The 16,612-nt window shown below is 36.5% G+C and overlaps 1 protein-coding gene across 3 annotated transcripts in view; it reads right to left on the bottom strand.

Annotated features, from left to right (window-relative positions):
* Nucleotides 1-16,612, bottom strand: part of LOC106461348 (RNA-binding protein Musashi homolog Rbp6-like) — a 225,102-nt gene that overhangs the window by 22,361 nt on the left and 186,129 nt on the right. For all 3 annotated transcript variants that reach the window (XM_022388247.1, XM_022388248.1, XM_022388249.1), the window contains 3 exons: nucleotides 9,421-9,505; nucleotides 8,870-8,902; nucleotides 8,287-8,382 (listed from right to left, as the gene is read on the bottom strand). In XM_022388247.1, coding sequence (XP_022243955.1) covers nucleotides 8,287-8,382; nucleotides 8,870-8,902; nucleotides 9,421-9,505 — 214 coding nt within the window. The remainder of the gene's footprint in view (nucleotides 1-8,286; nucleotides 8,383-8,869; nucleotides 8,903-9,420; nucleotides 9,506-16,612) is intronic.

Below are 16,612 nucleotides of genomic sequence, written 5' to 3'. Positions count from 1 at the left end.
AATATCAGTACCACCCCAGAGAGGGTTGTGTCCACTAAAGTCTCTCAGAAGTAAAAAGGGAGATGGTTACTGGTCAATGAGAGCATCAAGGTCAGATTGATCATAAGTCTCCCTAGGAGACAGGTAGATAGAACAAACAGTGATGGTATGACCCAAGGAAACACGGATGGCTATGGCCTCCAAGAGTGTATCGATGGACATAGATAAGGAGGGTACATGCTGGTCGATCAGCAGTGGCACCCCTCCATGCACTCGTCCATCACACAACCTGTCATTCTGGTATAAAGAAAACTGCCAAAAGTTAAATGTATCGGCAGGTTTCAGATATTTTTCTTGTAAGGAGAGACACACGAGATGATAGGAGTCAATCAAGACCTTAATGTCATCGAGATTAGAACGAAAACCTGTATCAAAATGACCATTTTTATGTAGGTGAAGAAGAACAGGGTGGAGAACCCTTCGGTTTATGACCATGCCATTTTTCTTTACAAGATGGAGGTCGATCGACCTCCATGGATCCTGCCCATGAGCAAGTGGTCAAATCTCTATCATCAGAGTGAGAATCCAATGACTGAGGATGTGATTGAATGATCGTCCTGCATTTAGGGGCCAAGGAAGGACCCGAGCAGACATCAGAGACTGGTGCTCGAGGCAGTTGACCCAGGCAGCCACTGGAAGGAATAGTGGGGACAGAGATTGGAGTAGACGTAGACTGGTCAATTCTATTATCATGGAGGGCAGAAGACCCCTCACATGGCGGGAAAAAGACTCAGATGGAGGCATGGAAAGGTCTGTCTGCACCCCCACTGTAGCAGTGGAGTGTAGTGCAGTGACATATGTCCGAGATGGAGTAGGGAACAATAGCTTCTGAGCCTCAAACGCTGTACCTCTTTCTCCTCCACCCATTTAGGGCAAGACCTAAAGTAAGAGGGGTGGGAACCACTACAGTGAACTCAGTGAGGGTCCAGTTTGCATTCATAGGCATCGTGGTCCTTGCCACCACAATGAGCACATGTCACAGAACCACAACAAGATGTCTTTGAATGACTGAACTGCTGGCACCGAAAACATCGAAGAGGGTTGGGAATATAGGGCCATACCTTGCAATTCAAATAACCCACCTTAACAGTGACAGGTGGACGTGGTGATGAAAACGTCAAAATAAGAACTGAGGTCGGCACCATAATACCATCTTGATGAGTGGAGATCCTTCGAAATGATGAAACTCCTTGGCTGAAGAAACCAACAAGGATCTCTGAGTTGGGGATAGACTTCAAGTCCCTCTCGACAATAACTCCTCGTGAGGAATTCAAAGAAGCGTTGGGAGTAACCTCAATGGGTATATCCCCAATGGCCTTTGAATTGGAGAAAAGTTCACTGTGCTTAGCTGTGAATGTTTCTACCAAGATGTCTCCAGAATGGAGCTTCTTAACTGACTTTGGAGAGCCAGCAAGCCCCTCTAAGCCCTTCTGAATAAAAAAGTGAGACATTTGCCCTAAAGATTTCTCGGATAGTGAATGCAAGATTAGAAAGTGAGGTACAGGTCCACCATGTGGTGGAGACTGCTGTTGAGAACGCCCAACACTGGTACTCAGTTGAACCTAGCCCGAGTGGACCAGCCGATTGACCCTGGGGGGTGAACCCCAAGGCCACCCGTCTACAGGAATTCAAGGCCAAAGTGGTGTGTTGCAGTGCCCCAGACACCACTCAACCACCAGGAGCCTCTCCTCTCTTTCACGGGTCGCCACGCATGGAAAACATGTGGGTGGATGTTTAGATCCCAGAGGAGGTAACTGAAAATACAGAACCTTCCCTGGGAGGTCCCCTTACCACGTACAGGAATCCAGGTCGAGAGGCTGAGTTCAATTACGAGAAAGTTGCTGTTCCTAATGAAATACAGATAGTTAAGGATTATACAAAAAAAACTGAGTGATATTACCAGGCCACTGGTAGTGATAAGAAACTTATCTCCTGAAGTTTCCATTCCAGGAATTATAAATGGTCAACTGCCTATATGATTTGTTTGTTACTTTATTCACCTGAATGACACCTATGCACACTTATTTAAACGGCCAGATGAGAGACTCTCGTGTTTAAGGTATAGCTATCCATAATTTTGAGCTTTGTAAGGCAACCAGTTGCTAACAGCTACCGACTGGAGTGGCTATTCTTAACAGAATAATCGGACTGACTATCACTCTTATAACATACCCACAGCTGAAAGTGCGAGAACTTGAGACAATACAATACTCAGTCCAATACGCTAACCACTAGGCCTTACTGGGGCTGAACAGCATAATAAAACTTATGATGCGCAAGGTCAAAATTACTACTATTAGACAAATGAAAAATGGTATATATATATCCCACAAAATTATTTTAAAAAATGTAGTAATAAGCGTCACAACCAATCTCTATCCTAATCAATATACTTTTACAGTGTACACTCAATTGAATGAATGAAAACTTATATACCTATGTATTCTATTTAACATGCATATGAAATAACGTGGGCTTGAGTATCCAAATCTGTTTATTTATTAACTTTTTTTACGTGTGAGGCTTGTGGGTAACAGTTGAATCTGATAGACGGCGTATACCGACCAATGTGTGAGCCCCATTGTTGAATACCTCACTTACTGGGATACATTTCACTTTTTCCTTGTTCCAGTTTTCAATCTAGTTTTATTTGTCTGTTATGAGCCAGTCTTCTCGTTTTAGGTATTGTTGTTTTTGTTTGTAATTAAGCTATGAGCTATCTGTGCTCTGCCCACCACGGGTATCGAAATCCGGTTTCTAGCGTTGTAAGTCCGCAGACATACTCGCTGTGCCACTGTGTGTGTGGGGTGGGGGGGGGGCTGTTATTTGTGAAGCTGCATCTGTTGCGAGTGTGGAATTTAAAAAAACAAACAAATATGAACATTTTGTGGGCTCATTAAAAAAACTTTTCTGCTTTCCCCGCCAATCTAAGAATTTCCAAAATAATATAGATTTACGAAGTTTAGGGAAGAACCTGGAGAGTAGCACCTACAGTACATCTTTAATCTCTAACACTTATTAAATCTACTATTTTTACTTGCATTGTTTTTCTTTAAAACAGTAAGTTAACAGTTAATACTGTATAAACAGATACTTTTCCATTTTGCTGCATTAACTCTTATGTTGACTAATTTTCATATTTCGTGTGAAAGCACAGATATTTTAAAACTCAAACAAATTATTAACCATGTAATTTTACATAACTACAACCAATAACAATAAAATTAAAATCTCATTATGTTCTACATGCGGTAACACTTTGTGACCAGTCTTAACTTCTATAAACGGTGCGCAGTATCTGGCCCTAATTCATTGATTGTCAGTATTTAGTCACAACACAATGAAGTGTTTAGCTATGCTTCAGTAACGTAAACCAGAATATCAAATTTCTTCATGTTAACGTTTATTCAACGGATCAACTTTTGTTATTTTCGGAAAACGGTGCTGATGTTGACAAATTTTATTAAAGATTGTCAAACAATTCTAACCAAGTGAGTTTCATTTACCACCCCTGTTCTTGCCAGTTTCACACACTGGTAATCCAGAGTGCCATTTACCAATCTTCAGTTACAATGAACTTTATCAAAAACGATGACAACAATCAGTGCATAAAGTATCAAGTTTCTTTGTGCAAAATGTGCTTTCTTTGTTATAGCTCTATTTTTTCATTTGCAAAATGCGGTTTCTTTGTTACAGGTCCATCTTTCCATGAGCTACCACGCTAATTATCAACACATCGAATCAGCAACTAATAGGGAAATTTAACGTTTGAAATCCAACTAAATTCAAAGTAAAACAAGAATACTACAAAAGAGTAATAACAAATACCTAGTTCGTGGTTAAGAACTTTCTCAACTACAGAAACTATGACAACAACAACAAAAAACTAATACAGTAACTAAGCATAGCAGTTTAGGTTGGGATTCTAGTCAAATGAATCACAACTATATTATACTAGTTACTACGTCATGCGGAAAGGAGGTTTTCTATACTGAGATTTCTAATGAATAGGATACACTGCCTAAAGTGACGGGAGATTTATTCTGTTAAATATTTTGGGTGAGATTGTCTGACGTCTTTAGAAAGAATGTTGTACGAAATAATCTAAATCAGTTAAGAAACGACAGCTAGAAAGAGAGAAGATTAGGCGTAGCGAAACAAAACTAAATGAATCTTCACTACAAGGATAACTAAGAACTAAAGTACACACACAACAATTTATAATATAACTGATAGTATAAAATGGTTATACACAATAAAAGAGCATTTATAGATGAATATATTAAAAGATAAAATAAAAAATGCTTGAAAATAAAGTAAATTGTTTTCGGTATAAGAGAACGTAAAGGAGTACTGTGAAACGTGTGACGAGAACATTCAGTAAACATTTGGCAAAGAACTGATAGACATATTATTATTGTTGTATATAAGAAAAATGCCCAGACGTTAGTTTAAAAAGTACGGAAAGTGTGTGGCTGTACTGGAGTAATCTCCATACATTTTTCTGGATAAGCTGTTAATCTCACTAAACTGTGGCTTAAATAATTTTGTTAAACAGATCGATTGCAACTCCTAATTCTAAGGCATCATTTTTGTACTCTTTTTTTGAATATACTGTATAATGAAATTATTTCAAAAGAATGTGTAAACACTCACTGGTAGATTATGTGTTTATATATAAAAAATACAAATTTATACTTGTTTATAACTTATACATTCTACAATACTTGTGTGATTTTTGTGATACGTAAGTAATCGTTTTTAGAAGTAATCGTTAATTGTTAAATAATCGTTATTTGGGTTACTAAGAGATTGGTGACGATCGCTTAAAACAGTGCAAGATCGGGATTTTGTAGGATTAAAGTTTGTTCTAGCCACAGTGTATTGCCAGATCCTGAGCTGATTTGTTCTGAAGAAGACGCAAATGGAGTAAAATCTTAGAACAAAGAATATAAGAATAGACATTGTTATAAAATTCAATTAGATGTGAACTTGAAACCCAATTTCGTGATTTTATAGTTTGCAGTTTTTATCAAAATATCAATTTCCCCTCGAAATACTCTTTATAGCTTTTAACACCACTTTGTTTCTTTAGAGTGAAGTAAATACGTTTCCTAGCGTGGGTAATACACATTTTGAAGATGATTTTCTGGAACAAGAAAGTTTTACAAAAACAAAGAAATTATAATATCAGAAAAATTGGAAGGTTCTGTTGGAGAGATTCAATTAATTAAAGTTATCTTATTGGAGCTTTCCTATGTAATGTGTTGCTAGCAAGACAACATGTTAATCGAGATAGCTAAACTAATGAACATTTGTCACGATTAGAAAAAAATATAAACTTTTAGGCACTTTTAAACCAAGTAAGTAAAAGTTCCAATTAAAGAATATACAGTAGAAGTCTGAATGAAAGCAATCCATAAAGTTAATGTAACTTAATGAAATGAAAGTGACGTAATATTCTACGTGAACTCATGTAGCAGAGTTACGTAATTTCCAGCATAACCTAATGTTGTTTAGTATTTTTAACAGAAAAGTTCCAGAATTGTACGTGTAAGTGAAACTGTCTTTTGATATTATGAATAACGACCAAATTTGTGAATATATATATATGGTGTAAATGCAACGTGCGATAATGTTGTTTAACTTAGAACAATAGAAATGCGGTGTTAAAGGTATTGACGTTAATTTGAAGTAAAATGTAAATACAAAACTAGGTCTTTATTCCTGAGACCAATGTTTCTGATTTTTTCAAACGTTTTGGAAGATATCGTATAGGAAAAAAGGCGGAATAGAGTATCTTAAGTTTCAGGAAAGGCTAGAACTTTGTAAAAGTCTGAGTGAGCTACCTAAACTAGTCATATTAGATGGTGTTACTAAAACTACAAGTAACTGCACAAGTATTTCGGTTGAAACCATTTATTTTCTTAATCTTGAACAAATCCATCATATCCAAATAATTCATAGTTCACATTAAAGACGCTAATAAAACACTTAATGTTAACTGGTATTGCACTTAGGAGTGAGGATACCCGATTTCAGTCATCTAATATTTAATTTTCAACTTAGAACTGCTATGCTTAGCTACAGTACGCGCAGGTAGAAAGTATACGAACTAAAACATTTAATAGATACGTTGTTCAAAATGTATTTAAAGAACTTTCAAAAACGAACAAATTTTATAGTAAGGTCTGGAAACTTGTATTCTTAGGATCCATAACGATAAAATACCAGCGTTGCAACAAGTACATGATAAAGAAACACAGTTAATCACGTGAGTTTAACACATTACAGTATTACAATATGCACACACTAAACACACAGTTCACCACGAAAGGTAATACATTACCGAGTCTATTGTGTTACAACTACACATCCTAAACACATAGTTCACCTTGTGAGATAATACACTGCAGTATTACAACATGCGCACTCTAAACACAGTTCGCCACGTGAGTTAAATAAACCACACTATTACAATATGCACATCCCAAATACACAGTTCATAACGTCAGTTAATACACTGCACTGTTACAACATGCATTCCTAAACATACAGTTCGCCACGTGAGTTAAATAAACCACACTATTACAATATGCACATCCCAAATACACAGTTCATAACGTCAGTTAATACACTGCACTGTTACAACATGCAATCCTAAACATACAGTTCATCGCTTGGGTTAATACATAATAGTGTTACAACATGCAATCCTAAACATACAGTTCATCGCTTGGGTTAATACATAATAGTGTTACAACATGCAATCCTAAACATACAGTTCATCGCTTGGGTTAATACATAATAGTGTTACAACATGCACAGTTCTCCACTTGTGTGTTTTTATAGCAAAGCCACATTGGGCTATCTGCTGTGTCCACCGAGGGGAATCGAAACCCTTGATTTTAACGTTGTGAATCCGTAGACTAGACTTACCGTTATGTCATCGGGCTACGGTATCCATGTGAGAGTGTTACAACATGTATACGTTAAAGACATAGCTCACCATGTGAGTTAATATACTAAAGTGTTACAACATGTATACGTTAAAAATACATACTCATAACAAACACACAGTTTATTATTTTATTTAACATAGGACAGCCTTGCAACGTGCACACGATCAACATACAGTTCACCATGTGAATTTTAAATACCAATAATTTAAGTAACGCATATGCACACTTTCTTCCACATGATTTAGAATATCATTGTTGCACATTAACCACAAGTTTCAATACTGGAGTTTGATAGTTATGAATTGAGTAATAAACTGAATCTTCACATGATACTGTAATTTTCCCAGCTGTCAGCTACTGGGACTGTAGCACAGAGAGAAAGTGCTATTGGTCCCTGGAGGGTATTAACATTTTCCTTCCGGTTATTTTTTAGCAAGAGATATATCCGAGATATTAAACAGCATATAATTACTTAACGTACAACAATCACTCCATACGGGATTTTGTATTTTATGAAACATTTACCTTAAAACGTGCTTATTGATCATCCTTTTCGTACAACATTCATGTTATGCTAGTTTCAAGTACACGTTGCTACACTAGATCAGGCTTACTTTTACTTTAGGAAGCTTTCTGAGCATTCAATTAAAACTTAAATGTACAATGAGTTATATATATATATATACTTTCGAACAATGTGAACTTAGTATGGAAATTGATATGTGTATCATTTCGTTGGAATTACGTATGATAGTCAATGTTTTTAAATCATAATTCATTAGAGGTTAATTAAGTGAATCAATGTTCATTTTCATTTAAGAAAAATTAAACCAAAAATTAGCAAAATACAAAACTTCTTAATACTTTCTCCTTTGGCACAAAAAAATACGTTTGGTATGTAATACTTTTTGTCACAATATTTAACACCCTCGTTGTCCGAAAATTTATATGAACCCGTTGTTACGTTGAACATTGTGGACTGTTGTTTAGGCGGGATTCATCTTATTCAGAAACAAAGAATACTGTAAATATGATAAATGGACCCGGGTTAATTCCGGGTTTTGGTCGAAGGCGGAGACGTAAGGCTCATCACGGTCAAATACTGCGATAAAGTTAGGTGCAGTAGATTAAAGGCGGAAATTTTTGTAAAGCTAACGACGTTGATCCGTCTGTCTTGCTCGCTAGGGGGCGGGCGGGGGTCACAGTTGTAAGCCGTTTAAATTGTAGACACTCAATTGGTCAAGAGGGCATGGAACACATAACTGTTGCATGTTAAAGTTCATACCTGCAAACAAGTGACCGAAGCCAGGATACCCAGGATAACTCGTACGTCCATAGCTGTAAGCCGGGAAAGACAAGGGTGTACACAGAACGTCAGATTCTAAACAAAAAAAACCAATAATTTACAATTCATTTCATATAACACCAACAATGAACTCATTAGCAAAGTAAGCCACATGATGGTGGTACTGCATTAATAAATAGGCTAAACAATAACTGATGCTATTCACGAAAGGATTCGTGTTAGATTAGTACGGAAGTTTTCTTTTTAACAAGTCTATACTTGTACTTTTATGTTATTTTGACTTACAAAATTAATCTCTCCATCTTTTATAAAAAAAATTGCATATACATTTAATGTTATTTAAAATTCTCTTTTTAATCTACTAATTACAATTTATAGAAATTATTTCCTTACTTTAAAAGACAGCGTGCAACATAAAAATACTACATATATTTTTTGTGCAACATTCTGGCTATTATCTTCTTAATGAATTTCCTGTCAGAAACGAACACAGAACACATTTTTTAAGAAGGTAAATGAGATCTAAAGTCCTTATGAAACTAAGAGGTAAGGTAACACTTACCTTCTGTTAGTGCTCCGAGTGGCCAGACAAGATCTGAAATTGGGAGGAATAAATTTCAAAATAATTGTATATAAGAGTTGTAGATTTTAGCAACTGGAATTACGTAGTTTATAAAGTCTAATTATCATCAACACTATTAGAATAGAGCATAAGAAATAATTCCAAGAACAGACTGGCTGTAAAACCTACTTGCTAGAGTCAATGTTTGAAAATTTGTTGTTTATAATTTTCTTATTTTACTAATCACGCATATCTTATAATTGTATAGTTTTTGGTGAGATGAATTGTAATTAGAAGTTATATCTACAAAAGATTTACTTTTTAACATTAGGCTTCATTTGTTAAGCTTGACAACTTTCAATTTCTTAACTGACTATGAACACTGAAATCCTCTCCCATATATAATACGATTTGGATTTTCTCAGAAATATCGGATTCTGAAATAAGTTTTCCTTTTTCACCAACAAAGAGAGAGAGAGAGACAGTTGGTGTCCTAAAAGAAGAGGTAAACTTTATCTTAAGGTTAAGGTATCTTGTACGATTTAGCTTACCATAAACACCTCTGCCTGCCCCTCTTCCTCGAACAATAGCGCTAGGCATCATAACTTCTTTTGGTTGAGCTTTTTTACATTCAACCTACACAAGCAAAAACACTGGATTTTATTAATAACCCTAAATTCTAATATGATACTTTATCAAGTAATTTTTTGTTCTCCGAGTTAAATCTACGTTACTAAGTATACGTGGATACTATTAAATAAGTAACAATTCAAATAAAAGTAGCTTGTTTTTCCTGTGCATAAAAAAAGAAAAGAAAAAAAAACTTTATTCTTACAGCACCCTAACTGACAAAACGGGAGATATATATATGGTGTAAAGTTCCATATAGTCACTTTCAAACTTAAAAATGTCTAAACAACTAGTACGACATTCTTGGGTGCATTATTTCCTATAGTTAAGTGAAGTAACCGTTCTAACAAGAGATTTGGTAGGAAATGTAATGAAATTCTAAAAGTTTTAACCCTGCCTGAATCAAACTAAACTGGAAAACAAAGATCTACGATAAAACCACACGCATTTCTAAACAAAACACACACAGAAAGCAAATGGACGAGTGCGCAAGACACTAGATACTTACACTTCTTTTTCCTTCTACTGCTGGGAAAGATCTAAACTAAGTAGTTATCAAATTGTGAGTTAACAACTAACGTCACTTGGTCATACCACGACCATACCAAACCTAAATTATAAATCCATGAAAGTAATATGATAAAAAGTAAGTTAAAAATTACAAACCAGGCGCATATGTGATATCATATCCTTGTGACGGATAAACATGCTTTACAGTGAACCGTATCTGTGATATCATATCCTTGTGCCGGATAAACATGCTTTACAGTGAACCGTATCTGTGATATCATATCCTTGTGCCGGATAAACATGCTTTACAGTGAACCGTATCTGTGATATCATATCCTTGTGCCGGATAAACATGCTTTACAGTGAACCGTATCTATGATATCATATCTTTGTGCCAGATAAATATGCTTTGCAGCTTACCATGCATACGTATTAAACGAGGAAGCTGGTCCAGGTCTAGAAATAATATAGTACTGGACAGATGTGTTGCAACTTTGGGTAGTTTAAGTCTAGATGGCGTTTTGGTATGTAAATTATTATGTGGGTATACAAGTTACAACCTTGCTTTTACCGTTACTCATAAAGATGATGTTATAGGACACCGAAACATATGTAGTCTCTAGGTTGGTTGGTTTGTTATTGGTGTTTTATGGCGCAAAGCAACTAGACTATCTGCGCCGAACAACTGGTAAAAACAGTAGAAGTAAATTGTAGTAAAATGTAAAAATACAGTGAGTTAAAACCAAAATATGTTCAAAATTCGGATAAAAGATTTATATAAAATTAAAAAGGCCAATTGTTCGTAAAAAATTAAAAATACAATCAAGTTAGACAGTGTCACCATCGCCAATGACACTGTCCAACGTCAGGAGTAAACCCTGACAAAACACGTGTCGAAAATACTGTCGCCGCTCACCGACGGCACGACAGTAAAATGTGGGCTATTGTGACTTGAGTGTCACAAAGGCTACATAACGGTAGGTCAATACCAGATAAAAGAAAACGATGAGGTAAAAAACTGTGACTAATGCGTAGCCTTGCCAGGACAACTTCTTCCTTCCGATCCTTACGCAAGCAAGACGGCCAAAGAGTAACAGAAGGTTTGATCTGGAAAGCTTGTTATGACGTTGCTCACCCAAAGCCGACTGCCAACTGGCACGAAGTCGCCCCTTGGAGACACTACCGTAATCCATGTTCGACCGTGAGGGCACCAGAGCAGACTTAGCTGCGGTGTCAGCGAGGTCGTTCCCGTGAATACCTACGTGGCCAGGTATCCAGAAAAACTGGGTTAAGCATAGATGTCATTTCTTTGTTCCCTAGGCTCAGAGAATCTTCTGACGCCTGCTTCATGGAGTGATGGGGTCACTCCCTTTGTCTCATCTGATCTGTGGCCAGTGTTTATGGGATGAGTGACAAGGCTGAGAGGTGAGCAATCTTGCTTCTGAGGTGGATGTACCTGCAGCCATGGATGACTCTGGAGTTGGTTGTTAGGTATGAATCTTTGGTTGGATGGCATGATGACTGAACCCTGAATTACTATCATTAGCAGCTTCAACAGGAGCCCAAATCGCAGACGTTTCCATCAGCGAAAGATTATTCCCTGTTTTCTCCTTATTAGCTACAGTCAGGTCCTGAAAAGTTTCCACAATCCTAGGCGCTTCCAAATAGTCATTGAAATCCACAAATACATTAATTTATTTTCCATCATGAGTTAATTTGAGAAATTTGACAATGTTGAAACTTGTGGTCAAGTTTAATAACAAATTAGGTTACTAGTAGTTCCAAGTTGGTCTTATATGACTAAAGTCAAAATTGCAATTGCTTAATTAACAGATTTTCTGGGAGATCAGGAACTCAGTCAGTTGTGTGATGTTGAGAGCTGTAGTTCGGTCGAATTCGGCCAAATTAAAACTTTTTCTGGTAAAATTCACTTAACCTGGATAAATAATTGTCTGTTCACTACAGCATATACCAACATATCAATAGTAAGATATATTTACTGTCCTAGATAGCTAATAGAACCCATAGTTAAACTATCACAATATTGCACCACCATCTACGGGTCAACAAACCTACTCAACTGACATCACAAAATAAACCAACAGAGGCAAATTCTGATAAAAAAAGGAATTTTATGCTACAGTTTATTGTAGCTTGATTTATTTTCTGTACTGACCAAAAGCATAACCATTGTACAACTAGAAGCCATGTGTAAGCCTTTTATATCCAAATGTATGACATGCGTGTAAATGTTACTTAAAATCACATTTAAATATACACAGGTATTCTCAGGAGGTGTCTCATACTAACACCTGCTGAATTTCAGTGTAAATATCAATCTGAATGTTCACGAAATCCAAAGTTCTCTCACCTTACAGATGCATTAGAATGCTTAGCAATCATGTCCAGCCACTTTAAACTGTTACTTCTCTCTACCTTCAATGTAACAACAGCAGCTTTTATAGCTGTGTTTACCTAATGGACATTATGTGTCTTGCACCACACAAATTCTGCTATAGTTAACCAGATAAATTTTGCTCGATAATTCAAGAGATATGGGTCGCAACACCTTGTCAGTCTATAATTTTTCTATTGACCAGCTGTCCTAACTGTTTTCTAAGTAATATATTGTGAATCACTGCTCAATACATTATACAGAAAAGAATTCATCTTTCTCTTAGAAATTTGTTTATCAAGCAACAAATATCATCACCAATGGTTAAACTATTAATCTAAGCCATAACATCAATGATTTGGCTGATCAATGGAGCAGTCAAGCCACACCTCATGCACATTCAGATAAACACTGCCAGCAAATCCTTCCTCATTAGATGAGCTAAGATCATACTAAATAGTGCTGTCATGTTCTTCTAAGCCATCTATTTCTTAAACCTCTGATGCCCGATCCACACATTGTATGAAGGGTTCATCAGTAAGTTCGACTTTAGCTTTTTAACATTTTCAATGCATTTTCGTGTATCATGTGACCACTGAAGTTCATAATTTGATGTTTCAGGACAAGCTAAGAAATAGCACATCTATAATTAAGTTGCTTTCATGCTGCTGGTGCATAACAAGACTTTTCTCAGTCTCCAGACTCAAATTCTTGCTCCTTCATTCTCTTGTTACAGTATCTTTTCTACTGCACGTTCTCTTTTGGACATCATTACATATGAATTGATAGGTGAGCCAAGCATTACATCCTCTGGGAGCTGTGCTTCTCGGCCAAACACCAACGAGTTTTGCAAACAAACATTTGATTTTGCCCCGTTGCTCAATATTCAAACTTGATGCATGTCAGATGTTCATGTAAGTCAGTTTAGTCAATATCCACAATCCTTATAAACATGAATTTTATTGTTTGAATAATCTATTCTATCTGACCATCAGACTATGGATGATAATACCGTGAAATTCATGTCTTTACTACACTTAATACCACAACACAACTCTGCAAAAAACTAGCTGCAGAAATTAGTCCATATTTGTTTCTCTAAATTTTCAGAATCATGCTCTCCAATGTTTAGTCTTAATGTATCAATAATAGATAAGCTTTTGCCCACTATGTGAAATAATAAATAGCAAACAACATCATCATATTTTCTACCTTTAACATTCATGGAAGAGCACCAGATATATCTAGGACAATTCCCTGTGAATAACATGTTACAAATATCTTCCAGAGCTTTCTGTGGTAGCATTGTCTTCCCTCTGGAAGCCACACACAGTACAATAGCTATGATTTTGCTCATCTTCTCTGTGTGAATGTGACCATAAATACACTTTTGCATGTTAATAAAGATGTGAACGCCATTATGATAGTCTACAATGTTTGTATTAAGTCAATTCTGAAGCATCTCAGTTTAAGAGCTCTGGGGATTTTTAGCTGCACCACAGATTAAGCAACATGGCTCTGTGGCTTATAGCAGTGGCACAGTACATAAAAGTGTCAGACCGCCAAAAAAAAGTGTTTCTATATCAAAAGTGTTTCTATATCTTTTATAGTCATGCTTCACCTTCTGGTAGAGGGCGTAGTATCCAAGCTAGATATGAATCTGTCAGTTATTCTTCTCAAGGCTCCTAAAGGGTCATTTGGGGAGTGTATCCACAAGAGAAATCTTCACTTACAATATGATTGATATTCACTGCAGCTTTAATGGCTTTGACATCTGTATAGTGCCCAGAATGGGAATATTCCAGTAACAAACAGGCAATCTATCCACCTTACTGTGCTCTGTCCTTAATAATGATATACAAAGCTGTAATCCTGTAATATTGTATTTCAATGTGTGATAATCTATTCTGGGTTCTTAAAGTTTCTAAGCCATTTAGCAATGCATGGTCCAAATAGATGGTGAACTTATCATACATGTAAGTAGCAGCAGCAATGCTTAGAAAATGCTACAACTGTAAATAGTCCTCTCTTTGTTACTTGAAATCTTAGTGTTTAACTAACATAAGCAATTACACATTCTACTCCATCCTCCACCCAAAACCACATTGCTCTGGTTCCAATATCACTACATAAATATATATATATGGTAATTGGGCAGTTTTGTCTTAAATGTGCCAGGTTAACCCTAGTGGTTATCATGCAAGACTGTGGATCTGAGATTCTACGGTTTGCGTTCTGTTATCAGCACACAAAAGATTCAACTTTGCACTTTGAGGCTACAAGCATAATAAAAGAGTGATGGTCAAATCCCATTACTTGATTAGAGTAGCCCAAAGGTTGGAAATGGGTGAAGTTGACTAGCTGCTTTCCCTCTGTTCTATCACTTCAAAATTAGGGATGGGTTGTATAGGAAGCCCTCAAATATCTTTGTACAAAGTTCAACAAACAAATAAATTTGTCTCAAATAAGCTAAAGCTGGAGCCTAATCTAAAGAATATTTTAATGACTGAAATATTTGGTCCAAGTATTAAGTCAATGCAAAATACATTTAAGTACTACCATGGTGCAAATTGCTAACAGTACGATGCAAAATCTCGTTTAACCATAGGTTGTACCAGCCTTTATCAACACTCTTCATGGAGTCTGTAGACATGCTATTCCTATTCACACTACGACTGAGGAATCACACCTGAGTACACAAAAATGCACATTCTTCTTACTTCAATTCCAAGACTGCTTTCTTAAGCAAATGAAACATAACAACCACAGCTAATGATTTCATATGTTTTGGTAGCCATGCATTTGCTCCCAGATGTGGTACAGCTGAAGTAACCCTAACTGTAAGGTTTGTTGATGTTACATTCTCAGCTCCAGACTGAAAGGTACAGCCACATACCAAAATGTCATATATATAAGTGAGACTTCTCCCTCATTGTAGCCCTCTCAGCGTAGGCTCTATCAGCTGCTCCAAAATAACAGATACGTTATACATGTTGAATGGAGTGACCTGGATCTTGAAAGAGCTACCTTGAGTTCTAAAGGTAATCTTAAGACTGCTCTCGTCATCCAGTTCAACACGTCAGCATCGAGAAGCATGATCTGTTGTGCTGAGTTGTAGCATACCCAGACATTCACCTGTTGAAAGCAATGAGAAAGTATTAATATGTGTCACCATATTCTCCCACCTAGAATTCAAACAGAACATTCGTATTTCTTCATTCTTTCTAAGAATCACTACTGGAGATGACTAAGTGTTCTACAAAGACTGTATTACTCCACTGTTCAACATCCATGTAATCTCCACATATGTATTACCTGTGTCTTTGTGGTAGTTTTTACTGTTGTCTGACTCATCTGGTCTTTTGGTCCCAAAATATATTACAAAACTCATTCAACAACTCACTGAGTTCTTGTCACTGTGTTGAGTCCAAATTATCAGCATAATTTTCAGCTAATGATTTCATATGTTTTGGTAGCGGTGCATTTGCTCTCAGATGTGGTGCAGCTGAAGCAACCCTAACTATAAATTTAGCATTTATTACTTTCATTACATTCACCATGTCAAAAACTACTTCACTTCAGCGAGAAGCTGAAAACCAAATGTATATAATTACAGATCAACATCAGGAAAATGCCAGTGCTTAAGTGTGTCAGAAATCATTCTGAATAGAAAATAGTATTTCACATATCAGATCTATCACTACAACAAATGGCTACAACACACTAAACTGTATCGATAGTATACCATGGAAATCCACTTGCACATTTGGGAGTACTGTGTTTTCTTTCTTCACAGCCCACTATACTTAGGCTTAATATGATGCACAAGCGAAACTAGCCAGCAACTTACGCAGTAGACCAATCCCTAAGATACAAATGCTTGAACTATAATCAAAGACAACTACACAAATTCTGTGAGTGAAAGCGCCAAAATGTACCTCTCCCCTCACACCTAGCTTGTCACAGAATGAAGCTGTGTAAAGAGTGTAGATTATCTACAAATGTAACTTAATTCTCTTGGTCCATCACTATTGAGCTTTAAATTGAAACAAATAACTAGCTTGATTCTCTACATGATCAAAACATCAGTGCAATGCAGTTATAACTGCATCCCACTTACTGAGCTCTCCTCTTCCAAATGCTCAGTTATATCAAGCATTGGGCCATCTTTACACAGCGCCAGGTGTTTCACTGTCTGTCCCCAGTGC

The sequence above is a fragment of the Limulus polyphemus genome, unplaced genomic scaffold (assembly GCF_000517525.1).
Source record: "Limulus polyphemus unplaced genomic scaffold, Limulus_polyphemus-2.1.2 Scaffold940, whole genome shotgun sequence".
In the NCBI taxonomy this organism is placed as follows: domain Eukaryota; kingdom Metazoa; phylum Arthropoda; class Merostomata; order Xiphosura; family Limulidae; genus Limulus; species Limulus polyphemus.
The sequence above is the reverse complement of the archived record's forward strand: the minus strand, read 5'-3'. Positions and strand labels throughout refer to the sequence as shown.